General features: G+C 48.7%; 2 protein-coding genes across 9 annotated transcripts in view; both read left to right on the forward strand.

Annotated features, from left to right (window-relative positions):
- The first annotated feature begins 3,217 nt into the window (after positions 1–3,217).
- Positions 3,218–4,239, forward strand: GPR119 (G protein-coupled receptor 119). Its single transcript, XM_009917497.2, has one exon. The coding sequence runs from the start codon at positions 3,259–3,261 to the stop codon at positions 4,237–4,239; it is 981 nt and encodes a 326-aa protein (XP_009915799.2). The 5' UTR covers positions 3,218–3,258.
- A 3,008-nt stretch (positions 4,240–7,247) lies between these two features.
- The window catches only part of ENOX2 (ecto-NOX disulfide-thiol exchanger 2), a 57,505-nt gene continuing 39,850 nt past the window's right edge, over positions 7,248–24,902 (forward strand). For 3 of the 8 annotated variants that reach the window (XR_011329431.1, XM_069810797.1, XM_009912896.2), the window contains exon 1: positions 22,206–22,349. Coding sequence is in view for 1 of the 8 variants with exons in the window: in XM_069810796.1 (XP_069666897.1) it covers positions 10,591–10,612; positions 22,206–22,349 (166 nt within the window). In the remaining 7 variants the exon portion in view is untranslated. Of the gene's footprint in view, positions 7,269–7,325; positions 7,435–7,719; positions 7,878–10,401; positions 10,618–22,205; positions 22,350–24,902 lie in introns of those variants that run through there. The other 5 variants (XM_069810801.1, XM_069810800.1, XM_069810798.1 and 2 more) reach the window with 5 other exon arrangements.

Genomic DNA, 24,902 nt, shown 5'->3' on the forward strand with positions numbered 1-24,902 from the left:
TGTTGATTCAGATCCTGCTACCACCCAGGAGGCAGCAGTACCTGAGCTTCTGCAGCCAGTGCTGCCCCACAGTCAGTGGTGTGGGCTGTGTTTGTGCCCTGAAGCCCTTAACATCTTCCTACTTTCAGTGGCTGAAGAATGACTGCAAGCACTGTGAAGACAGTGTAGGCATTAGTGTTAGTCTGCAGTCCATAGGGTATGTGTATATATATCCCAGCAAAGATGGATGCTGGACGGGACCTTCCCCATGCACCCACAGAAAGGTCCAGGTCGTTTAACTCTGACATGGAGGTGGTATTCAAGGCACCCTGGAAAGCAAAATCCTACCCAAATGTGGAAAGTACAAATATTGCATGGTCCCTGCTATGTTAAATATAAAAATGGCAGTAAACCTGGTCAAAACTAAAAGAGGGACCATAGGCATCCACTTACCAAGGTAAAACCCCAAATCTGAGGGCGTTTCCTCTTTCAGATAGAAGGCAGAAGCTTTCCAGGGAGTCCCTGGGGTTGGTGGGCAATTGAGGAATGAAAGGACCACTCAAAAAAGCAAAGACTAGTAGACAAGCTGAAGGTTGTCTGGTTTTACTTGGAAGAGCTTAAAGGGATTTCTCTGTTGGAGGCTTCTGATGGGGAAGTTTGGGGGTAGGTCTCAAGCTGAAACGTTGGCAGAGGAGGTGGTAGGACAGGGTGTTCAGTGAATGTGAGCAGGGGGCTGGGCCCACACCCCAAATTGTCAGGGTATCTGAGGATAAAAAGGCTTGTAGCCTCTCATTTAAAGTTCTCACATTAGGGAAGTGTCAAAAGCGTGGATGGGGTTCAAAAGAAGTTTTGTTTTCAGAGAACTACCAGCCAGTGACCACGATGTCTTTGCCACACTGGTAGAAACTCTAATGAAGACTTGCAACATAAATGACCAGGGTGTGCTGGCAGTGCCAAGGGCTGGTGGATGAGGAAGAGGAGGAATCCAGACTTCAAATCTGCTGGGAGGTTTCTGAAGGAGTCAGCAAGTGTGTGGACCAGGACACTAGAGTTAATCTGGTCTGTCTGGGTTTCCAAAAGGCTTTTGATTAAGTCCTTTATGAAAGCCATCAAAGCAGCTAGACTGATGCAGGATAAAAGGGAAATGCCTGTTGGGGTCTAATACAGGTCATGATTTGAAGTATTCAGGGTTGTAACTGGGAAAGCAGGCGGTGTTGAGCTGCAGAGGAGCATGGTGAAGTAGAAATACAAAGCGGCGTGGCGGGAGGAGGAATTGCTGCCAGTGATGGCTGCTGAACCAGCTGCGGTCTCGCAACTTGGACATCCTTGCTGCTGAGTGACGGTCCTGTGAAAGTACCTGTTCTGTCCTGGTGAGGTGGGATAAAGGAGCCCCTGCAGAGCAGGACTGTCCTGTCACGGTGAGCTACCGCAGTGCTATGTACAGACAGGGCAAGGATGTGCTCACGGGGAGGCACCGGCTCCAGTTTGTATTTATGCTTTCTCCCCAGCTGTCCTGCCACTTCTCCTCTGTCTGTCTAACCTCCCCTCCACCTTGATTTCATGCTGTGGGGTTTGGACCCTCTCCCCCATCAGGGCTAAGGATCCCCAAATGTCTCCCTGGGCAAACAAAAGAGGAGGAGGTGTGAGGGTATAAGGACACCGGAGCCCTTCCCGCAGCCACCTGTGGTGCAGACCCAGGGTGTTCCCAAGGGGCTTCCCTGCTCCACAGCTCCATCCATAGTGGCCATAATTCATACACCTGCTGCATCTTTCCTCCCCACCACAGCACCCATGTCCTGCCCCTTGGCCACATCCTGCCCTGGACCCCGCTCTCAGCCTCTCCCTGTCCGCCTGCGCTCCTCAGGTTACTGTTTGACAGAGGAAGGCTTGAACCTGTCCTGTTTCCTGGCAGCTTGGATTTTTTCCGGCTCACGAGGCAGGAGAGGTGGCTTGTGGCACTTTGTTTAAAGGGATGGAGCAGTCCTGGTCACAGCCTGTGAGGGTTACCTACCCAGCGGGAGTGTAAAGGATGTGACAGTGGGTTCGCAGGATTCAGTAATACAGAAGGATGCAGAGGCTTTGTTTCTGTTTCTGAATTTCTTTGTTACAAGTTACTATTAGTAAGGTAAATACACTTACGATAAGTAAAGCAAGTGTGTGTATGTATGATTTTTTTCTTTTTATTAGTAGCAAGTATATATATATTTAATTCAAAGTATTATGGTACAGTTAATTAAGCTGCTCCCAGGAGTGATGTCAATCAATGATGAAGTCTCTGTCTGGAGATGATCCGTGTCACAGAGCCTGGAGTCAGCCAGGCATCCCCGGTGGGTCTGAAGGGTCACGCAGAGGGAGGTCTCAGAGAGAGAGGGGCTCATTTTGGGTAGGTAGCCAGTTACTTTTATGTGGATCCATAAGTGGGCAGAGGACACCAGCTCCTGGAAGAGCTGTTGCTGACTTCTGCTTGCTTAGAAGGCCCCTTTGTAGGTTATGGCAGTTTCTTTGCCCTGCAGGTTATTGCAGTTTGTTTTGGGCTTATCAAGGATGCCCTGGGCTCCTAGCTGCACTTATCGAGGGTGTTGCAATCTTCCATCTGCGCCTGCCAAGGATGCACCAAGTTTGCAGGCTGGCAGACATTTTCTCCACCTGTATTTTAGCAGACATCTCTTGTCAGTACTTTTCCCCATTATAACCAGGTTGCCTTTATGGTTGCTGCTCTGACAAGGGATCAGTATTGTTCCCTTGGTCCCTGCAGGAAGAGGCTGCCCTGGGTCTGGCAGTGACCCTGCAGGAGCCCCACAAGCTGTGCCACCTACACGTACCAGTAGGGCTGGGTGCTGGTAACTCGCTTTGCTTGTTCCCTGTTACCAGCACCCGTGTCAAAGCAGGGCACTCACTCTGGTCCTTGGTGCTTGGCTGGGGGACGTCCACTATCCCATGTGCCATCGCGGCAGCTTTCTGCCCAGGCGCTCGCTGCTCACCGCCCTGCTCCAGGGTTGTCTGGAAACGTGGCTGGAGGGGAGGGACCTCCGTGGGCACAGCGGGTGCTCTGAGTGCACCAGTTCCTTCCGCCAGGCAGCTGCTCGGCAGAGCTCTGCTTCCCAGCCTGAGAGACGCCACTACAGCCAGGGCTTTCGCTGCACCACCCGGAGAGCGAGGGGCTGCACCCGCTGCTGCCTGACTGCTGAGCTGTACGTACCAAGAAGCCTCAGGTGAGGGATGCCCTAGAATCGTGCTGGGGACGTGCCATCCTTGGGCTGCGCCCCACAGGGGACAGCCATGGCTAGCTCAGCCCTGGGAGCCATCCTTGCTGTGCTGGCCTCGCTCATCATCGCTGCCAATGTGCTGGTGGCCATCGCTCTCCTTCGCCTCATCCAGAAGAGCAGCTCCAAGGGGCTCTATTTTGTCCTTAATCTTGCTGTTGCGGATGCCATGGTTGGCTTCACGGTCATGGGTCTGGTCATGGATGAGTTTTCCCAGCCCTTTTATCCTCCCCAGATCTTCTGCGTTTTGAGAATGGCTTTCGTGACCTCCTCTTCTGCTGCCTCTATCCTATCCCTGATTATGGTTGCGTGTGACCGGCACCTGGCAATCAGGAAGCCTTTCCACTATTTCCAGCTGGTGACAGGCTTGCGGGTTGCGGTGCGCTTGGTGGGGCTCTGGCTGGTTGCTGCCATCATCGGCTTCCTCCCGGTCCTCAGTCCGAGCTTTCAGAAGATCTCCACCCATGAGAAGTGCTCCTTCTTCGGGGTCTTCCACCCTGCCTACATGCTCACCGTCTTCTGCGTCGGCTTCTTCCCAGCGCTCTTCCTCTTCATTTATCTCTACTGTGACATGCTGAAAATTGCCTCTGTGCATGTGCAGCATATCCAGAAAGTGGAGCACGCAGGGCTGGCGGGGGGCTGCCCCCCATCCCGCACTACCAGCGACATGAAGGCCATGCGTACTGTCGCCATGCTCATCGGGTGCTTCACGCTGTCCTGGCTGCCGTTCTTCATCGCCAGCATCGTGCAAACTGTCTGTCTTGAGTGCTTGCCCTACAGAGTTATTGAGAACTACCTCTGGCTGCTGGGACTGTGCAACTCCCTCCTGAACCCCCTGCTCTACTCCTACTGGCAGAAGGATGTGCGGCTGCAGCTCTCCCAGCTGGCTTCAGATGTGAAGAGGAGAGTCCTCCTCCACCTGGGGAACAGCCGCCGTTTCCCTGGTAGAGGCACCAAGTCTCTCCCCACTGTGTCCTGTCTGCGGCTCCAGGACTGACACAGTAAGGAGCGGCTGTCACCAGCTTTCCAGCTCATCTCCTGCATCTTGACCAGGAACCCGGGGCCCACCAGCTGTGGAGGAGATCACAGACAGGGTGGGACCAATCTGGATGCTAATTCCCAGACATCAGCATGGCCAAATTCCAGCCTGCCCACAGAGCCACATCTCGGCCCGTTTTGCACCAGCCCCAGGCACCCCAAATTGCAGGTGTGTGGCACACATTAGATTTTGCCTGGAGAGCCTCAGGAAGAGCAGCCTTGTGTTTCCAGGGTCCAAGCCCTCAGCATTCACTCTGCAGGCTAAGATCCTTCACCCATTGCTGCCCAGCTTCCCCTGCCCAGACCTGGGATCCACCTGCCCTCCCCTCTGCCTGCAGCGCCAGCTCTCTGGGCAGCGAGCCCCAAGCACTCAGGGCAGGGCTACTCACACAGTGGTGGCTCTGTTGCCTTTGGCTCTTAGCCCAGGCAGCAGAGGCTGGGAGGTGTGTGCTTGTCCTAAATCTGTCCTGGACCGCAAGCACTCCCAGTCGCTGCCCTTCCTAAACCGAACTTGTGATCCTACAGCTGCAGCCTGGGCAGTCCCCCAAACCTGTCCCCTGCTGCAATCAAACCTGCAGCCAAAGAGGTGGCAGGGTCATCCCTGCTCTGGGCTGTGCCCACCCAAGGAAGAGGTGAGGGCTATGGGTCTGGGATCCCAGCCGTGGCACAGGGGACACAGAGAGGGCTCCCGCTGTTCCTCAGCAGCAGCTGTTATCTGCATGGGAGCTAGCATGGCGAGCAAGGAGCAGCCCCATGCCCTGCATGCCTGGCAGAGGTGCAGGGCAGCATGGGCTGTACCGTTGCTGTTTGGCTTGGGCTGTAAAGTGAGTTAATGAGTAACCGGCTGAACACTGAGCTGTAGCAAGGGAGCAGGAGGAAGGGCTGCCTTGGAGCCAGGGAAAACCCCATACAGGTGGGCTGCTTTGTCCCACCAGGGCTGTAGGGCTGGATTTGGGACTGCAAGGGTCCCTGTATGCTGACTCATCCCATGGGAGCACTGCTGCATGCCCTGCCACACTGCAGTGGTGGCCAGACTGCTGACCCTGCCAGAGCCTATGATGATATTTAATTGCTTCTCATAAAATTGTGTCCATTAAACCATTTCTTAGCTAAGAACGTACCCTGATCTGAAAATGAGGGTGCTATGCATAAAATAGCAGTTGTTTCCACCTCTGTCGTTTGCTCTACCCATTGACATGAAGGCTCAAGGCCATATCCAGAACCTGCCTTGGTCCTGCGGCCTTCCCCATCCTAGAGTAAGAGGCAAAAATAGAAGTGCCTTTAAAGAAACCCAGACCACCAGTCCCTCTGTGGCATTCACCTCTGCCTGGGAAAGGCCCGAGACCAGATATCAGACAGCAGATGCTGTTCCTAGCTGTACAACATGGCATGAGCCTGAGAGAAGGCCTCTGTAGAGCAGTCCTGGCTCTGTGGGTGGACTGATGCCTCGTAGGTGGATCTAGTAGGTGGATCCAGTCTGATTCAGTTCTGCGGATTAACACATCATCTGTCTGTACGATGTGTTTGAAGCCTGAGCTCCACCGGCTGTTGCTTTGCAAAGCTGACCCATCCTCGCTGAGCCTCCAGTAATGCCGAAGCCATCCTCTGCCTCCCTCCAACATGCTTCCTGCAGCGAGCATCGTGGGCGGGTACCCAGTGTGAACTGAGACACTTTGCACGTGGGCCTGTGTTGCTGACTGCTGCCTCTGCTGCAGTTTTGCTGCCCACAGCCCTGCAGCGGGGCCAGCCATCAGCAGTGTTTGTGCCTGGGCACAGAACCAGATGAGACTGCAGATCTGGAGCAGCATGAGCGACCGGAGCAGGAGCCCTGGCTGTGCAGGACTGTTGTGATCACGGTGTCCCCATCCACAGCAGGGATCATGGCTCAGGCAGCCTCCTTGGTGCTACAGAGACACAGGGCCGTGGCTCGGATGGGAGAGGAGATGCTTTTGCCAAGCTCCTGTGCGGGTGGAGGACACAGTGCAGCTGGAGACTGAGCACCTCCCTGCAGTGGAAGACGCCTTGCTGAGCATCTGCACTCCAGCGCTGACCTGCGTCTCCTCTCTCTCCAAGCCTTGTGCCAGAGGGGGTTGCTCGCAGGCTGGAGTAGCTGGGGCTCTATTCCTGGCAGACACCTCCAGATCCTGCTGGGACAGCACGGACCGGCAGCCGTTCCTCGTGAGGCCATGCCTACTTTCATCTCTTGTCCCGGAGAGCATCTGCCCCCCTGCTCCGCCGGTGCTGCCCCAGCCACGCCGTGACCCTGCGGGCACCCAGTGCCGCCCATCGCCCAGCTGCTCTGGGGAGGCTGCTGGAGCGTGGCTGGACAAGGGTGGGTGCACCTCAGGCCGTGGGGTGAGGAGGGACGGATAAATCCTGCCCCAAGGGGAAAAAAAAAAAGAGGGAAAGGCGAAGAGCGCTTCCCCTGCTTGCTGACCTTCAGCTGAATAAAGCACATTTCTGCCAGCCTGCTCTCTATTCCTAGTAACCGGGGGAGGTCGGGGCTGCTTCTCCGGGGTGGGCGGCCAGCGCCCGGCTCTGCCTGCGGCCGGTGAAGCCGGGGAGCAGCAGCACCGTTGCCAGACCCCTCACCGGTCCGCACCAGCCCCTCTGCTTCGGGGCTCGGGGCTCTCCATCCCGCCGCTCACTCCTCGCCCACCCAGGGACGCGGGGATGCAGAGCCGTTCCCGGGGCGAGGGGCAGGCGGGCCCCAGCTCGCCGGGAGACGACGACGGCGGGGGCTGGTGGTGTCCCGAGAGCGCTGGGGGCTGCGGGGGCGGGAAAAACGGCGCTGCCGGGGACGCGGGGGAGCGACCCGAGGCCGGGGGACGGCCGGTACCCGCCGCCCTGACACACCGTAGCCCTTCGCCTCAGCGGCGGCGGAGACCGCCACCGTCCCGGCGTGCTGTGCGCGCAACGCCCCGCCCCCTTAGCGTGGCGGCAGCCAATAGGCGGCCGCGGCGGGGCCGGGCCGGGCCGGGCCGGGCGGTGAGGTGAGGGGAGGTGAGTGAGCGCGGAGCGGGTTCTGGGCTTCGCTGTGTCCGGGCGGGTCGGTCCCGTCCCGTCCCGTCCCGTCCCGGGAGAACTCCCGGTGGGAGCGAGCAGGGCCCGGCTCGGCCTGCTCGCTGCGCCCGTGGCCGGGGCTGGCCGCCGGGTGAGGCCGTGGGTCTTGACGGGTTGGGCCTTGGAGCGCTTCAGCGGGCCGGGGCGGCGGCGGCGGGGCCGGCGTGCCGCCTCGTGTGTGCGGGTCTCTCCTGCCAGGTCCCCCCCCGTTTGAGAGGAGGAGGGTTGGCCGCGGGTCCCGGCCTCCGCCCGGGGCTTCCTCCTGCCGCCTGTGGGGCCGCAGCGTCGTCCGGATCGCCGGCCGCGGGCCTCGCGGGGCCGAACCAGGTTTCCCTGCTGGCCGCAGAGGGGCGGGGGGGGGGGCCGTGTCCAGAGACGGCGGTTGAGGAGTTGGCCTCCTGCTCGGTCGGGTCGTCGTAGCGCATCTAAGAGTGACCATATGGGAATCTTCAGAACATCAGGAGAGCTGGTGCTGGTGGTGACATCGCGAGTGCTGTGGTGGCCGTTTGGGTGGCGGGGAAGCTGTTCTGTAAGGTCTGTGCTGGGTGGGAAGTCTCCAGGCTGCCTTTTGGGTTCAACGGTAATTAAAATGTCACAAGGTAGCGCAAGAGGGAGGGAGAAATGACTTGCGCTTAAGGAAATTATTGAACTGACTGACTGTTATGCAGGCTGCTTCTGATGCTCCAGGAGTGGTTGGTTTGCAAAGGGGGGGTGTGCGTGTGTGAAGGTGGCAGCAGCTTCTCACCTGCTGGGTGTAACTGGTTGGGTGTCACTCTCGTGTTCTCTGTCTTCTGAACGCTGGGCCGGCTCAGCCGTGCCCAGCCGTGTAACTCAGCTTGCGCTGGATCCGTTCTGCTGCAGCCAGACTGTATGTAGGAAGCACTGTGAGGTTCGGACATGCTCATACCAGTACCACAGCTACCAGTGGGCTGTAACTCTCCCACAGCCGCGCTCTATAAAGATCCTTTGGCTATGATTCATACGCATGTTCATGCATGCATTTATTTGGTTCCCTAAGCACAATACTTAAGCTTCTTTATGTGTTTCTTGCTGTTGTAATTATTTTGCTCATATTTTGGTCGTGTGTGTGTTAACAACAGTGTATATTCAGATCGTGCTGCATAGAAATGCTTTTGTTCTTTAGTGCCACACACACTTAACATGTTACACAAACATGTTAGTCCTTGGATAGGTTACTTGTTAGTCCACACGCTTTCTAGCTCCCCTGTGCTTCACTTGCACAGCTACAATAATTAGACACCGCATCTTTCCGGCCTGCAGAACATTGCAGCAGAGCTGTGAGATGATGGATAAAATGCTAAGGCAACCTTGGGTAGGAGTTTGTCCAGCAAACTTGCATTCCTACTCCAGTCTTTCACCTGTCTCCTGCTCTGGAAGCTGACTGGTTGGTTTTTCTGTTCCTTAATGTTTTGTTTGAGGGATTTTTGTAAGATCTAATTAAAAAGACCCCTGCGTTAAGTTGTTGAAAGCTCTGTCTGAGCTACTGTAAGGTCAGGTTTCTTAGTTTAAGGTCATGTTTTTGGTATGGGTGACTTGAGCTCTTAGAAGGGGTGAAGTTCAATCGCCTCCAAGTAATTTCAAAGATAAGGTGTTGCTAGAGAGGCATTCTGTGCACCTTCCAAAGATGGTGTGAGATTTCTTCCCTAATCCCCAACTTTTCTGCTGGCATTCTTCCAGTGCCAACGTGTCCATCCCAGAGTGCTGCCTTCCCACGGCATCCAGCTGCTCTGCTCTCGGCCAAGACAAAGCTGTTCAGGTCCGTGTGCTGGTGCTGCCCCTCTGTGAGTCTCGCATCTGGGGAGCAGCACTCGGCCTTCAGTCCAGTTTTTTGCAGTAGGACGTTCTGATGATACCAATTGCTGGCTCTGCCAGAGTTTTCTTTGGGACTTCCCTCATTTTTTTCCTCTTTTTTTCTTCTTCCCTTTTTTTTTTCCCCAGTAGGTCTGTGCAGTTAGCCTGACAGGTTTCTTCTCCTAGCCTTTCAAAAACACATTTCTGAAAATGTAAGCTTTTCAGCATTTGTTACGAAGCAGCAGGTATTGCTCTCCGGGCATGCTGTGAGTGAGGTTGGCAGGATGGGGAGGGATGTGACTGATGAGCTGCCTGGGGTTGGGCATGTCCCCTCTGAGCCTGGAGCCGTCTGCTCTGCACCCCAGGCAATGGAGGATGAGCTTCTCGCTCCCCATAAATCCCAGTGTTAGTGCAAAACAATTTCTAGATGTTGTGTCGAGAGGAAAGGTGGTTTGACAGAGCCATGCCAGGATCCTAAGAACTCTGTGGAATATTTAGTAATTTGGCGTGGTGGCTGGAGCGGTTGGTGAGGACTGCTGAGGATTGCCCATAGAGAAGCAACAAGGGTTGAGTGTCTGGGTCTGTGCTGGTGTACACACGTATGTGCATGCACACACTGGTAAGGAATTTTTTTCCTTTGTTTGTTTTGGGTTACAACAGTAAGCAAATGGCATGGCTCATATGTGACTTGATCAAGTCTCTGTGTTTTTGCTGCTGTGGATATGTATTTATCAAAATATGCCATTCTCTTGAAAACACTGCAGATAGCCTTTTGGTATTACTGAATGCTGTGTTTTCGGTCAAATTACAAAGGGACTCTTTGTATCTGTTTTTCTTTCTTTCTTTTTTTTTTTTTTGACAGTGCCCTGCTAGAATAATTAGCTTGTCTGAAGTTAATATTTCTTTTGAGTACAAGCTTCCAGAATCAAGGAAAGTGAGCAGTGTGTCTCTTACCATCAAGGATTACCAGAACTTAATCTTTCTGTGCAAAGGCCAGTAATCTCAGGCATGCAAACAGGGTTTATTTAACTGCACGCCAGCGCTTAAAAGCATTGATATATGAAATCCCTTGCAAATTCAGATGTACTTGCTGCTAATCACTTCTCCACCTGCTCGTCCACCTCCATCCCCTGCATCCCAGAATCTGCCTATCGGTGTCAGTCACTGGAGACTGATGGTGACACGTGCAGCTGCTGTTTGCCAGCTCCAGTCCCAGCCTGTGCTCTTGATGCCTGGGTTGTCACTGCCTGCCCACGGGGGAGCGCGGTAGTAGGTTTACTGTCATTAGGACCCAGCTTGCCTTTTGAGCTCGGAGGCTTGCTTGGAGCTGCGCTGAGCGTGGGAGCTCAACCCTGGACTCTCTTTTAAACAAATAAACAAGCTGGGAGCGGCAGGAGAACTGGCTGAAATACTGAAATATGATCAGCACCTTGCCATGTTTCTTGTGCAGTATGCAGGTAAAGTATGTGTTTTGTGTGCTTTTCTTGAAAGTGCGCTTCTCTGATAATGTCTCGTTAGTGTTGTTAGCATATAGGATTATGTGGAGTTGACAGAAGTAACTATCAAAAGTCTGCTGGTCTCATCAGCGTGCCTAGCCGGCTTCTGATCAAACTGATGATTATAAAGCTTTAACCATGACACTTAAGCTGGGAGTACAGTAGAAAAGAGTGCACAAGCCCAACAGTAGTTTTTGAACCTGGAAACTAGTCTTGGAAAGCAAATGGTTGATATCAAAATGTATCTTCAAAGTCTCGGTGTCTTCTCTCCTTTCCCTTCCTTGCTGTTTTCTTTTCTCTGTGTTTTCTAATTGATTACCGCAGATGCTATGTACTTCAGTTTCTTCTAAAGTGCATTTCTTTAGAGCTTAAGACAAGTACTATGTAATCAGATGGCAGATTGTATCCTGAAATCCAGTTTATTTCTAAATTGCATTTCTAAACATGCAAAAAAGAAAAGGGACCCCTGTTCAGGCTGAGCAAGACTTATTTCATATATCTGCCAATGTTGGCAAAAGGTAAATCCATATTTATAGTAAAGCCTGTGTCAGCCCATTTCTTAAGTTCCTCTTGATGCTGGCTGAGAAAAGTTTGATGAGTGGGCATAAACTACATGGGCTTTTTAAGTGTATCATTAAAATGCTTTTAGGTATGTGAAAGTCTCAGAGTACCCGTTACGAGGTTTTTTTGTCTTTGAGTTACAGGGCAGAGATTTGTGTACCTGCTTCTTATTAACTAGTTGGACGTCAAGAAAACCGAGTATCTGACCGGCAGCAGTGCGAGGTTGCTGTCAAACCGTGTAGTTCCCTTGTCTGGCTCCGGGTGAGCTCGTTTGCGTGCCTCTGAAGTGGTGCTAGGCTTGTGGTCGGAGCTCCTGTTGTCATTTGATTGCACATTAGTAAACCCAGCAGGGAAGATTTTGCAAAAATCTTGAAGTGGAAGCCTTGTTGGGGTGCTGTTTTCCTATACAGTCATAGGAGCCTTGCACAGTGAACTGCACAAACCCACGTTTTGGGTAGAAGTGCTGTCAGCATGTTCAACTCCCGGTAATAGGAATGATCTGTAAAACAGTGCTTTTCAGTTCACGTTGTTGACCATTTCTAATTTCTTTTTTTTTTTTTTTTTTTGCTGGTCATTAAGGCAAATGGCCAAGCTCTGTTAGCAGGAACTAGTGGTTGGAAAATGAAGTCCTGTCCAGGATCTGGCATGGGACCCGGTGAGAGTAGATACTTCCCTTGATTTATGCCTGGAACATTGAGATCTTTCCTGTCTCTATCCAGGCCCTTTCTAAACGTGTGCTGTGAAAGCTACAGCCATATATAGCATCAGCACAGACCCGAATCAATACCTACCCAAAGGATAGGCGGGGCTGTGCATTGCTACTGCTATTTAGGACAGCGGGAAACTGCTGCGTGTTCTCCCATGAGACACAACTCAGCATCTATTTCCAGCAGTGAAGACCACCTACAGCAACCTGCTGCTGCTGTGTGAGAGGACTTGCTGATAGTAATTTTCTGCTCATCTTTAAACATCTTCACTTTTTTTCCCCAATCCATTTTTCTTGTGAGGAATCTTCTAGTCCAAGTTGATTATTTTTTAAAATTATTTTTTATTTTTTAATTTTTAGTCACTGCACTATGGCAGCTCCTGATATCTTGCTCGTAAAAATTCACTTGTCTGAAAATCCCTGGAGGTATATACTGCCTGCACTTGGAGGTAAAGGGCACGCTAATGCCTGTGCCACGTATGGCTCTTTAGAAATGCTGATACTGGTTTGACACTCGCTGAAAACCCTAATTTTTCTCCTTCTCTCCCACTTACCTTTTGCATAGCACTTCACTGCAAATGCAGAAATTTGCTCATTTTTGCCTTTTCTGGCTAGCTTGCTACAGAGCCTCAGTAAAACTGAGTAAAACCCTGAGGCTTGCTCCTGTGCTGTTGGTCCCTTCCTTCCTGAGCAGGCCTACTCAAAATAGCCAAGTATGTTTCATTAAGGTTGTTGCAAAGGAAAAGTGCTTGGGCTCATGCCTCACAGTCGTACTGTCTGATTCTGTCAGATTTTACCCTGCTCTGTGCCCAGGAGAGAAGTTCTTCTGCAGCTTCAGCTTTCTTCTGTGCATGTTCTTTGTATTTGGTGGGATGTGGTTGGAGCTCAAGCTGAACGGCAGTTCAATGAAACAGTAGGAGAGAATCGGTTTTGAAGGTGGCTCTTGTCCATGGCATTTACCAATTGTAGGGTGGAAAATCTGACATAATGAGGGGTTTCTTACTCTAAAGTGCATTGGAAGTCTTCTCTCTGGCTTGGTTTAATTCTTGGAGCAAACTCCGTGCTGCAAGAGAGCAGCAAGCAAGGTGTCTGCTTTTTTTGCTGCTTCCATTGCCCACTTTTCAATACTCCCCTTTTCTTTCGTGGGTCATTTACTTTTTCTCCATCTTGGGGAAGTGAGAACAAAGCTTTCCCAAGATGTTTTGCTTCTCCATCTTGAGTGTGCCATAACGTGCCTGTGTATGGTACCTTGTCCTGTCTTGGGGGGCCCTGGAGACCTGCAGGCAAGGACAAGGCTGCCTGCTCCAAGTTGCATGGGTGCTTCTGCCCAGAGCCTTCCAGCTGGTGGCTGCCAAATACCTTGTTCTTGGCTGTAGGCAGGCTCTTGGGACAGGCAGCTGTGCACAGGGACTTTTACTGGTCACCATAACCACCCTCGCAGAGGTCCAGACCTGTGTTATTGAGTAAATGATAGTTTCTATAGATGAAGGTGACTCAGTGACCATCAGCAGTAGCTCCTGGCTTTCTCTGCTCACAGACCCTGGAGCAAAACAGGACAAAGTGCTTGTGGAAGTAGGTCTTGGGATCCTGGAAGTCCTTGTTGGAGGAGCTACCAGTATCTCTCGTGTGAGTGGGACTAAGAGTAACTGCATCCTTTCTAGTGCTGTTTCTAGACAACACTACCCAGAAAATGCATTCATTTTTGCTTATGGCTTGTGAAAGAGCTGCTCAGTTTCCAGCCTGTGCCTGCAAAGAAAAACATGTTGCAGTTCGTGATCTCATCAACTTCCATTTTTTGCAACTTCTGAATATTTCTGGAATTTGTGGAATTCTAGTCTGAGGCTGTATAAGGACAGTAGCGGGCTTCTCTTCCAGAGCACTTCCATGTGCTCTGCATGCTGTAATGAAGTTGTAAATGCAGAGGGTTAGCTTTAAAACCAAAGAAGTCCTATTTCTACCTTTTGAAGAGGTTTAGGCACTATTGAGGAGTGTATCAAATGAGAAGAGTAGCTCTAAACCAGTTCTTGTGTTGAGGAGTAGCTGGCTTGGAAGAAAAAAGCTGTAAATTGGAATGGAAGTTTCACAGCAAGGGTGCAAACTTTCCTCCTTTCCTCATGCAGTAATGGTAATGTTTTTATACGTGAAGCTTAATTTGAAGCAATTGCATTTTAGCTCTTTAAATCTTGCATCCCAATGCAGGGAATCACAGGAAGGAATCCTTGCTGCCTCAGCACTGCCTCAAAGTGCATCATTGGCCTGTGAGGTATCAGCTGGAAAAAAGGCTATAGGAAAGTCAATCGCTTATTCTGGAAATTTCAGAGCAATATAGTGGTTTTTGGTTTCGTTCATACTCTTGTCCCCTCGTTGTATTGGTGTGGCTGTTTTAGGATTGCTCTGTAAGACACAACTGTTGTTACATGGCTTGAGGTTGAAAACAAACCCAAATCCTCCAGTGGGAACAAAATGAGGGTTTTAACTCTGACCTCTTTGCTGATCTTGGTGTGGCCTCTCAAATAGGATGACCAAAGCCCTGTCTTGATGAGACAGTGAACCTGGATCTGGATTCAGGTGCCTTAATCACACCCTGTGTGGTCACCTTTGAGGATTAATCTGACACCATGAATTTGTACCAGCACAAGAAATGTTGCTGCATTCACGTCTAGGGATCGTGTGTTGCATCTGTTAGAGAGCGTATCTGATTACATTTAATGGAGAGCCCATAAATAATAAATTTTTTGGAAGCAGGCTATCCATAAAGTGGCTGGAGCAAGTCCACAGTCCGTTCTCCCAGAAGTGTCTCTGGTTGTCTTTATGATGCTTTTGCTGGGTTTTGCCCACATCTCTTACAGGTAGTGAATGCATGTTGGTAGTTAGAAATGTATTTGCTGAAGTAACGCTGAGCTGAATGTATCCTTGTCCTTTAGCTAGTCATTGATCGCGGACTGGACTTCACCTGACTTCCCCCAAAAGACACTCCACTGAAATTTAACTTGTATTACTGTCACCCTAGGTAGTTCTGATAACGAGAGTCCCCCACGTTGGGGAGGAATGACCCCATGCACCAGTACGTGCTGGGGACAAACTGCTGGAAAGCAGCTTTGTGGAAAAGGTCTTGAGTGTTCTGGTTCACATCAAGTTGAACATGAACCAAACAATGTAACCTCGTGGCAAAGGAGGTCAGCAGCATCCTGGGCTTCATTAAGTTGAGCATTGGCAGCAGGTTGAGGGATCCTTCCCTTCAACGCTGGTGGGGTCACACCTGAGTGCTGTGTCCAGTTCTGGGCTCCCCAGTACAAGAGAGTCGTGGACGTTCTGAAGTGAGCCCAATGAAGGGTAATTAATGTGGTGAAGGGATTGGAGTATCTCTTAGCGAGGAGAGTCTGAACGAGCTGGGATTGTTTAACTGGGAGAAGAGAAGGCTTGGGGTGGGGGCAGAGGGAGTCTTATATCTTAAAGAAGATGAGGTCAGAGTCTTCTCAGTGGTGCCCAGTGAAATGTCAAAGGGCACACATCAAAATACAGGAAAATTAAACTAAATGTGAGAAATCTTTGCTTGCTGTGAGGGTGGTCAAGCACTGGAATGGGTTGCCATCACTGCCTCTCTCCGCTCCTTTGTGCGTGTGCAGGTGAGCTTTTATCACATAACCTAACAGTTTTAACTCTGCAATAGGCCTTTTCTTGTTGACAGGGAAGATTGGCTTTGAATTAAGTGACTTCAGATTAAAAACCTGTGGGAATGCTTTGATATATACAGGTCTCAATGAAGATCTAGCTCTTATTTCACTGCAGCCTTTTCTGCTGTGACTCTTCCTTTAAAAAAGTCAACTTTGTGGGTGAGCACCCAGTGATTCCTGGCCTGCTGCTCAGCCCAGGACGTTGGCAGGTAACACGAGGTGAACTAAAGTCTCCATGTTCCTTGTTGGGTCGCCACTCATATCCACCTCATCCTCTTGCATGTGATAACTTCATCCTGCTGGTCTTTGGGCACGCACAGCAGCTCCTGTCTGCATTTGGTGTGCTTCTAGAGGTTGGTGCCAGCAGTGCAAACTCATCCCTGTGCTGCAGAGCAGATTTGACAGGTTCTTAGGGCAGCAGTGAAACTTAAGGTGAGGATCAGCCAAGAAGGGCGAGGTTGAGGGGCTGATTTGAGATTTCCTTACTCCATCTCTTCTTAATGACGTATAATGCCTGGAAGAAACTGTGCTGCAGGCTTAGCCTGCTGCTGCTCATCACCCTACTTTGGGAACGACCCTGGGAGCTTTGGGACAGTGTCTGTCCGGTCACAAAGTCAGCAGTCATGTTCCTGTGCCTGTTCAAGAGTGTTTTGCTAGCAATTGCACCAGCGTCCCCTTCCCCTTTGCTCCTTGCCAGCTGTTTCAACAAGCTGTCATGAACAGGTTGACCTTTTGGTGCAGGAGATAACTGGGAGGAGAACTCCCCAGGAATGCTTTTAATGACTTGTCGTGGTTTAACCCCAGCCAGCAACTAAGCACCGTGCAGCCACTCACTCACTTCCCCCCGCCCTGCCTCAGTGGGATGGTGGAGAGAACTGGGGGGGGGGGGGGGAAGTAAAACTTGTGGGTTGAGATAAAGACAGTTTAATAGGACAGAAAGGAAGAAAATAATAATAATAATAGAATTGGAATATACAAAACAAGTGATGCACAATGCTCACCACTTGCTGATCGATGCCTGGTTAGCTCCTGAACGGTGATCCACCCTCTCCCCGGCCAACTCCTCCCAGTTTATATACTGGGCATGACATCACATGGTATGGAATACCCCTTTGGCCAGTTTGGGCCAGCTGCCCTGGCTGTGTCCCCACTCAACCTCTTGTGCCCCTCTAGCCTTCTTGCTGGCTGGGCATGGGAAGCTGAAAAATCCTTGACTTAGTATAGACACTACTCAGCAACAACTGAAAACATCAGTGTGTTATCAACATTCTTCTCATACTGAATCCAAAACATAACACTATACCAGATGCTAGAAAGAAAATTAACTCTATCCCAGCCAAAACCAGGACAATGACTGATCTGCCCTCCTGAACTTTTCACAGGGCTTGATGAATACCAGGAACATACCTTTCTTTTCTTTTTTAATTACTCTTGAGGTGGCTGCCTTTGAGGCAGTGTTTAGTGCCAGCACTTGAGGTCTGGATGTTTTCAGGTAGAAATGATTTAAGACAAGAAGAGAAATGCTTGCTAATTACTGTTCAGTTCTCATCACCATGGTCTCTTCTCCTTTTATAGGTCTTCTTTTGTTAATCTGCATGCTGAAAGCAGGAGAGACATTGCTGGCTCACAGCTGGTCTGTAGCAAGTTGCCTGCTGGTTTGCAGCTATGCAGTGCTTCATTCACAATGGTGAGGCAGTGGATAGTCAGGGTCATGGGACCTGATGCTGAAGACTTAAGAGCATTTTTAGGTCTGTTTCTGGTCCTTCCTATATATGTCAGGTTAGGGTTGGAGCCTTCTGTGAGCAATTTAGATATACTAATCCTAGCAGAACATTGTCCATTTCCCAGGAGCTGCATTAATTTCTGCCTGGGGTGTGAGGGGAATCGGGTCATGGGAGGTCTCCAGGGCTGGTGTGGGTGCATGGGGTGTGTTGGGCAGCTGGGAGCAGGGTTGCCTCCCTTCTGGTCTGGCATGAGCTGTTCACTTGGTTCAGGCACTTTTTTACATCTTGACTCATGACCTAACTGGCAGGGGTGCTGGCTGTATATCTGTGAGAACTTCCTTTGCTTCCTGTAGACCCCAGTGTTTGTCCTGTAGCTAAGGAATCTGTTGTTTTTTTCCAAAATACGTTAATAAAAATTTTTTTGCAAAGAACACAAGTAGTTTTTCACTCCTTGTTAGCTCACTCTGCTGGAGATGGCTGCATCCCTCCCCAGCACAGTCATCAGAGCAGATGCAGCATCAGAATGCTCCTTCTATACCACAGAGCATAATCAAGCATCCTAGCTCAAACTGATGATGGAAATAATTGGAGTAAGTAGCTGCCTTTGCTCTTCAGTGGGTTAGAAAGTAATTGCCCAAGTGGTGTGCATTAACATTCAGGTGTTGGTTGATGCTGAGTGTATGGCATGTCATCTTCAGCCAGGGCAGGGCATCTGTCCATTTCAGGCCTGGAGGCACAGGTGTCCAGCTGGATCGCTGCTTGTCCACATCCTTCCCTATGCCCAAGCATGGGAAAACATGCTTTCAAATTTAATGTTGCCTTTTCCATCAGCTGGATAATAATAGAGGTAAATCTTACAATTGCTCCTTTTCTGTTGTCCCTGTTTCTTTGCTGCATACAGCCTCTCCCTATTTTTAACCTGCTGCATTCGAGATTTGTTTTCCTGAGCCCTCATGACCTCAGTGATATTTTGACTTCGGGGTATTTAAGAAGCAGCATTGTAGGCATCTTGCATAGTCAGGCGTGACTATTGTTGTTGCCAGCCGAATAGTACTTATTTTTTTGGCTGCTTCTTACATTCTCACCTTTCAGTAGCTAAGAGATGAGCCCCTTCAGGCTCTCTGTATCCATTCTCTTGTCTATTTACAGCTGTTCACAGCAACCGTGTTTATTAACAAGTTCTTGGAAGTGGAATCCTCTAGAATAGAAATCGTGACACTGCAGTGTGTCTAGAGAAAGATTTGGTACAAATGCCTTGGCCTGTCAGTGCATTGAGATGGCGTAATTGTAATCTTTGGTAGTCCTGTAGTTCTCCTGATGCTCCCACCCTCCAGGAGCATAGGCATACGTTAGCAGAAATGTAGCTATTTTTATCACTTTATATGGGTCCACAAAAAGGATTTGTTTGTTTGTTTTTGCATTGACTGTTCAGAGTGAGTTTGCTGAGACAAAGATAAATCAAACTGGATGTTTTAATGTCCCTTTAGTCTTGCATCCCTGCAAGCGCTGAATATGACAGAAGGTGGAATAATGAACTCAGTGCTCAATTAAGGGCAGTATACCTCTCTAAAACTTGCTGTGGTTAGTTGCATACTTGAAGCTTTATGTTTGAAGCCTCTGGTAATTTGGAATTGTTTACAAAGTACTTTTTTCTTGTTACCTGTAGTTTTCAGAAACAGACCATTTTAGAGAGCCAGGAATGGTGGGGACTGCATTCTGCTGGCACATAAATGCGATTGATTGGCCATCACCTGCAATTTGTCCGCTACAGATCTGTGGAGGGTGATCATCTAAAAGACGGTTTAGCACAGAATTACTCTGAAATGTCTGTAGTACCTTGAATTAGGAAATATACTGGAAGCTGCAAACCAGTTTTTCTTCAGTCCTCTTTGATTCAAACCTGAATAATTAGCTTTTCTCACTTTATATAGTGGTTGATTGTTTAAGGATCTGTTCGCCTTTTTACTCTGTTTCATGGTATCCCCTAGAGACCTCCCGTCTTGCCCAGTTTTGTCAATTGTCCATTAAAGCCTTTTGACCCCCATGTGACTGAATGGGAGATGACCTGAAACTGTTATGGTTGCTTCCCTCTGCTCTTTCAACTCAGGTGCAGTGGACAGGTTTTGCCTTGTTTTTGTTGAGCCATACGGTTGGGTTTCTGTAATACCAGTTTTATTTCTCCTTAGAAATCCTCTCTTGTGGTCTTAGAAAAAGCTCCAAACAGTATTTCCTCAAATGTGTCTTTTTAAAGAACCCAAACTGTCCATTCCTTTAAAGCTGGCTCATTCAAATGCCTCTTGTGTCAAAAAAACTTATTCCTTTCCCCACTTCCACTGTATCAGCTACTACATCAGCAAGCTCTGTTCCTCTGCAATTTTTTTTTTCCTCCATAAGTGAGTTTTCCTATAAATCTTTTTACATTCATTACAGGGCAACTAGGATCATCTAGGGAGATCCTGTAAGCATTTAAAGATCTAGTTGGCTGTAGTAGGATGATGCTGGAAAACAACATTGGGCTTCAAAGCTCTTATAGACGCCTGAGACTGTACTCATGGTGCTCACAGGAGAGAATATGGGAGCAGAGACCAAAATCCAGGTTTACTGCTCCCTGTGGTAGCTGTTCTGGTTCCCCTCTGAGCTTCTGCCCTGGTGCCGTGCCTTGACAGGAGCGGGTATTTGGCCCACATTAATTAGCCTTGCCTCTTAGGAAGTAGAAGGTGGGGCTATAGACACCTTATTAGGGATGTTGAAGAGGCCACTGAAGATAGTTGCAATTTGGTCAGCCAGGTGGGGCAACATTGGGAATTACACTCCAAAGAAGCTATTTCAGGAGAAGAAACCATCTGATGACTACAGTCATCCAGGTTGTAGGACTCTGGCAGGACTGTATGCTGTCAGCATTACAACTGGATGTTCTTCCTTGTGCTTGGTCCTTCACTTTATGGGTTTTCTGAAACTTCCTTTTTTTGACATGTCCACTAGGCAATTTCTTTCCCCCCTGCAACTTTTTTCTGACTGACAGCCTGAGTAGTTATAGGAGTCTTTTGTACTAAACCTTTCGTACCAAGACAGCGAGATGTTACAGCGCATCTGTCTGCCTTCTCTTGATTTGCTTCTGAAGGTTGTGACCTATCAAAACACAAATATTAGCAATGAGGCTTCAGAGGCTTGTGGGCTGATGCTGGATCCTGGCAGTGGGGACCAGGGAGCCCTGGGATGTGCAGCCTTTGCGTGGTGCAGTGGATGCTCTTCAAATGCAGCCAGCTCCAACACCGCTGCTTGCCTCTCCTGGCTGTGTGAGCACGAGTATCCAGGCTTCAGCTACCTGTTGCTTAAGTGTTTGGACATTTAGGGGGCAGAGAAAAGGCCATCACGCCATCCAGCTTTTACCACTGGCAGCTTTTGTTCTGCTTCAGCATAATTCTCCTTACTTGTACTTCTTAACTGTTGCTTTTTCTTTACTTGCATGTAAACACGTGCTTGGATATTTCTTGTGAAACTTGGACTCAACACTGAAGTAACTTGTCCTGTGTAGGGATACGAATGTTTGTGAATGAGGAAAAACTCAAAACTTCCAGGAAACACAAAAAACTTTATCCAAGTGATCAGCTAAGCAATTTTTGAGTAATATTCAGACTATTGGTTACTTGATATTTCAGATTGTGCTTTATAGTTGGTGAATTTTTAAAAAGTTGCACTATTTTTGAAACCTAATTCTGGTCTTCATGGGTCTGTATGGGCCTTGGTGTCTCCATCAGGATCCTTCCTGGAAAACCTGAGTTATGTTGGTGTTCTCCAAGATCTTGGAGCTCATAAGGTAGATGATGGCTGTTAAAAAGATGGACAGCTGTGTCTAAAACCAACATACAGTGTGCTTATCAGCAAAAGGGTGTCTCGGTGGTAGATATCATCTTAACTGTTCTGGTTTTATATCTTTAGATATACTTAATTTATATGGGTCAGTCTAAGCTTGTTATTGAGTAAACCTAACTCGGTGGTAGATCTGCTCTATCAATAACAAACTCTAAGCAACAGGACTCAAGGCACTCTGTCTTTGAGTGCTGTGGTTCTTAAAAGGAGTGTATGGAGGCACTGCTAGCATCATCTGTGGCACTTGTCAGCCTGCACCCAGCACACAGAGTGGAAGGTAATGGTGTGGCTGAGGACTGATGGAGTGGGAATCGGGGATAAGTGGGTGCCTGCGAAGGAAAACCTGTTCCTTTGCTGCAGGGTAGGGGAGAGGGAACTTGAGCCCTGAGGCTGAAGAAGTTTGTCTGGACCCTGATAGTGGAACCATCACTTGGCTGAGGAGGAGTTTGGCCCAGTTGGCTGGGTCTGTGAACTCCCCTCTTTGGGGATGCATGTTGTGGAGCACGCTTCCTCAGCTACGAAGCGGGACAACTGCTTGCCAGACTCCTTGAATAAAAATTGCAATAGCACCTTATGTTTTTGAAGGTCATCTAAGATGGGCCTTGTTTTTTGCTAGTAAATAACTGCGGGTGAATTCACAACTGGTGACAAATTGGGTGAAACTTAAGTAATTATTAAAAATGTATTCCTGGATTGGAAGAAATAGAAAAAAATTCTGGCCTCTGAGTTTCCAAACATGAAATACTGTACAACACAGGGGAGAGGCACCCCTGGTTTACAGTATCAAACGGTTTGATTTGTGTGGGCGTTGGGATTAATGTTTGTGCGTAATATTTTAAAGTGGTATCAGCGTAACATTAAGATCAGTTGTAGCTGGGGACAGTAAACAGGAGGCATAGTTCCTGCAGGGACCTGAAGGGCTGCTTGTACCTGGTACTGGGCATTTCTCCTAGTACTGTGATCCTGAAGCATCGCAAACCAATTTAAAGAAAATCTCTGAGTGTATTCTTCTTTTTTAGGCTTAAACCATCTGTCCTTTGATCCTGCCAGCAACAACAAATCTCTGCAGTTTGGCAGCACTGCTGGCCCACAGGTATCGGAAAGCCCAGTCGAGAATGGAAGCGATCCAGGCAAGAAGAGGAAGAAAGCAAATGTCACTCCAGGTGAGCCGAGTAGCAGCTTGGTGGCTGGCGATAGAGAAGGCATCCACTTAAGTGTATACTGAAAACAGCTGCTATATTAAGATGTTAATGCAGAAGGTGGACAGATGGAAATGAAGTTGTGGTCTGGTACTGCTTTGCAGCCAGACCAGTGTTCATGGTTCCATGCCTGCATGGCCTTGGGCGAGTGCTCGTTGCTGTTTCTGTGCAAAACAAAAGCAACTTTTGTATTACTGGTTGTTTTTTGGGTTTTTTTTTTATAAGCACTGTGGAATCTCTATATCTGTCCCAATAGATTTATCCTTTTTTTCTAATTGGACAATATCTCAATATTCAAATCATGACCATAATAAAAAGCGTAATAAGGCAGATCAGCCTGAATGACTGGAGACATTAATGTTTAAGATAATTTAATAAAAGCAAATTGTTAAATGGACCATAATAACTTATGATGTTATAACATCAGATCTAGGAGTCTTACTGAAGCTGTTATCTAAGAAATTTTCCTTGTATTTCTCACAGAGTGATTGGAGAAAAAAAAGAGAATAATGTATTTGCAGATTATATTGTGGTTGAAAACTGCAATCCCACCAGTGTGACCGGGGAAATGTGGCATCTGCTTGTGCCATGAAGATGAGGTGTTACATACATCATGTAAATAGCGTCTGTGGGACTTAGTTGTGTAACGTTTCTGTAGAGAGATGCCAGGTGCAGGAGGGGAAGGACTAGGCTGGACTGGAGGCAGAGGTGCCATTTTGCAGCAGAAGGCCATCTCGCTGTGGGAAGGTGATGTGCAAAGCATACAGTTGCAGAAAAAGAAGTTGAAATGTAATTGTGTAGAGAGAAAGTCCAACTTTTGTTTCCCTGAAAAGTCCTTTAAAGGAAATTTGAGGAAAAATCTGGAACTTTACAGGTAATAGTCCAGCACAGTTTAGGGATGGTTTTGAGATGCTGATAGTGAGAGCACAGGAGAGTTCCACTGGGAGTGTGGAGCTTAGCCTCTTGACCGAGGGCTTATCCTGTCCTTCTAATGTGTCTCCTTCTCCCTCCCTGTCCTTCCCCTTCTCATTTGTGTTGGAGCAAACTCTCTCCTTTATAATCCCTTGAGAAAATACTCTTTTTTACAGCTGCTCTCTTTTTTTCTCTCTAGATTATCTCTGATAAGCCCTTTTTGGTTACAAATGTCTGCTGTGTTCACCCTTCTACATCCTCATTTCTTGATTCAACTAATCAACTAAGGTGAATTTCCCTAAGATATCTGCTTGCAGCCAAAGCAGGACTCCTTTTCCTTTTCTGAGATCCTGTTGTCTCTGTGATGCAGTCAGCAAGAAGATAGCGCTCTCATCTCTGTAGAGATTTTGTCCAACTGTGGAACAAGACGTAACTGTGACTTCAGTTTTGCAATGTGTAATGTAATGTGCTACAAAGTTGGGATCTCCCTGTTCTGTACCAAGAGCTATTGAACATCAGGGGTCCCTCAGAGGCGTGACAGCCCGAGTGTTTCTTTTTGGGTAATTAGAGATTTGTACAAGTATGAAAGGAGTAAATGTTAGTGTTCTTATGCTGAGGTAAAATGGATGTTCTTGTGCATGTTTTTCCCACTTAAAAAGCAGTGGGTGAGCATGTTGTCATAATAAAATGCAAGTTAGTGTGATCTGTTGAGTTCACAATAGTGTTACTGCCTCTAATTGGTGAACAAATACTGTAATTGAGTACCCATTTCCTTCACTCACAGGCTGTGACGTGCTGTAGAGCCTGCCTGTCATGTTGCCATCTAACTATATTGCAACACATTGCTACAAACCTAGAATAGTCAGTCTTATTCCAAAACCCATGCTTGAAATTAGGTTTCATCATTGACAGCTAGAGAGCTGAATTTTCCTTTTTTGGGGGTGGAGTATATTGTTCTATTGATGCTGCTTTAATTCATATTCAACTTGACTAAGTCTGCTGACTATTGAGCATCAGGTCTGAGCTATTTCAAAGGATGTCCTGTTTTCCCCTAATCAATAATATCTGTTAGATAAGGAAAAAATAGAGGCGTGCAGGTGGTATTTTGTACATATGTTAACTCCACTGTAGGCATTTGGCTAGTGCTTAGAGCTTGGCTAATGTAAAAAGCAAAATGGGTGATTTGTTTGTACTGCAAAGGGTGGTGGGACTGACAGTGACAGGAGGGAAAGACGAGGCCAAGGCTAGGTGTTCGACCCTGGCAATGCTTCGTTTAAGTTGAGCGTAGGAGATGAGGATTTTGGAGATGGCCCAAGTGATACATGGGTTGGGTGGTTACCAGAAGATGGGTGGCCATTGCAGAGGGAGACTTCTCACCAGGGGCACAGAGGTGGCATTTCAGGGAGGTGAACTGATCTCTTGTCCCCTCTCTGAAGCCAAGAGAGGAGTGGTTGAATGGGGTGGGAAATGGAAATTCTGAATCATTAAATCACAGGGTGAGATAAATGGTCAATAAATTTCCTCCGCTGGTGTGTTCTGGAGAGCTTTGGGAGTCTGTGCACTGGGTTGTATCCTGGGTTGTATAAGATGGGAGAATATCAACTC

This window comes from Haliaeetus albicilla, chromosome 23, assembly GCF_947461875.1.
Source record: "Haliaeetus albicilla chromosome 23, bHalAlb1.1, whole genome shotgun sequence".
Classification (NCBI taxonomy): domain Eukaryota; kingdom Metazoa; phylum Chordata; class Aves; order Accipitriformes; family Accipitridae; genus Haliaeetus; species Haliaeetus albicilla.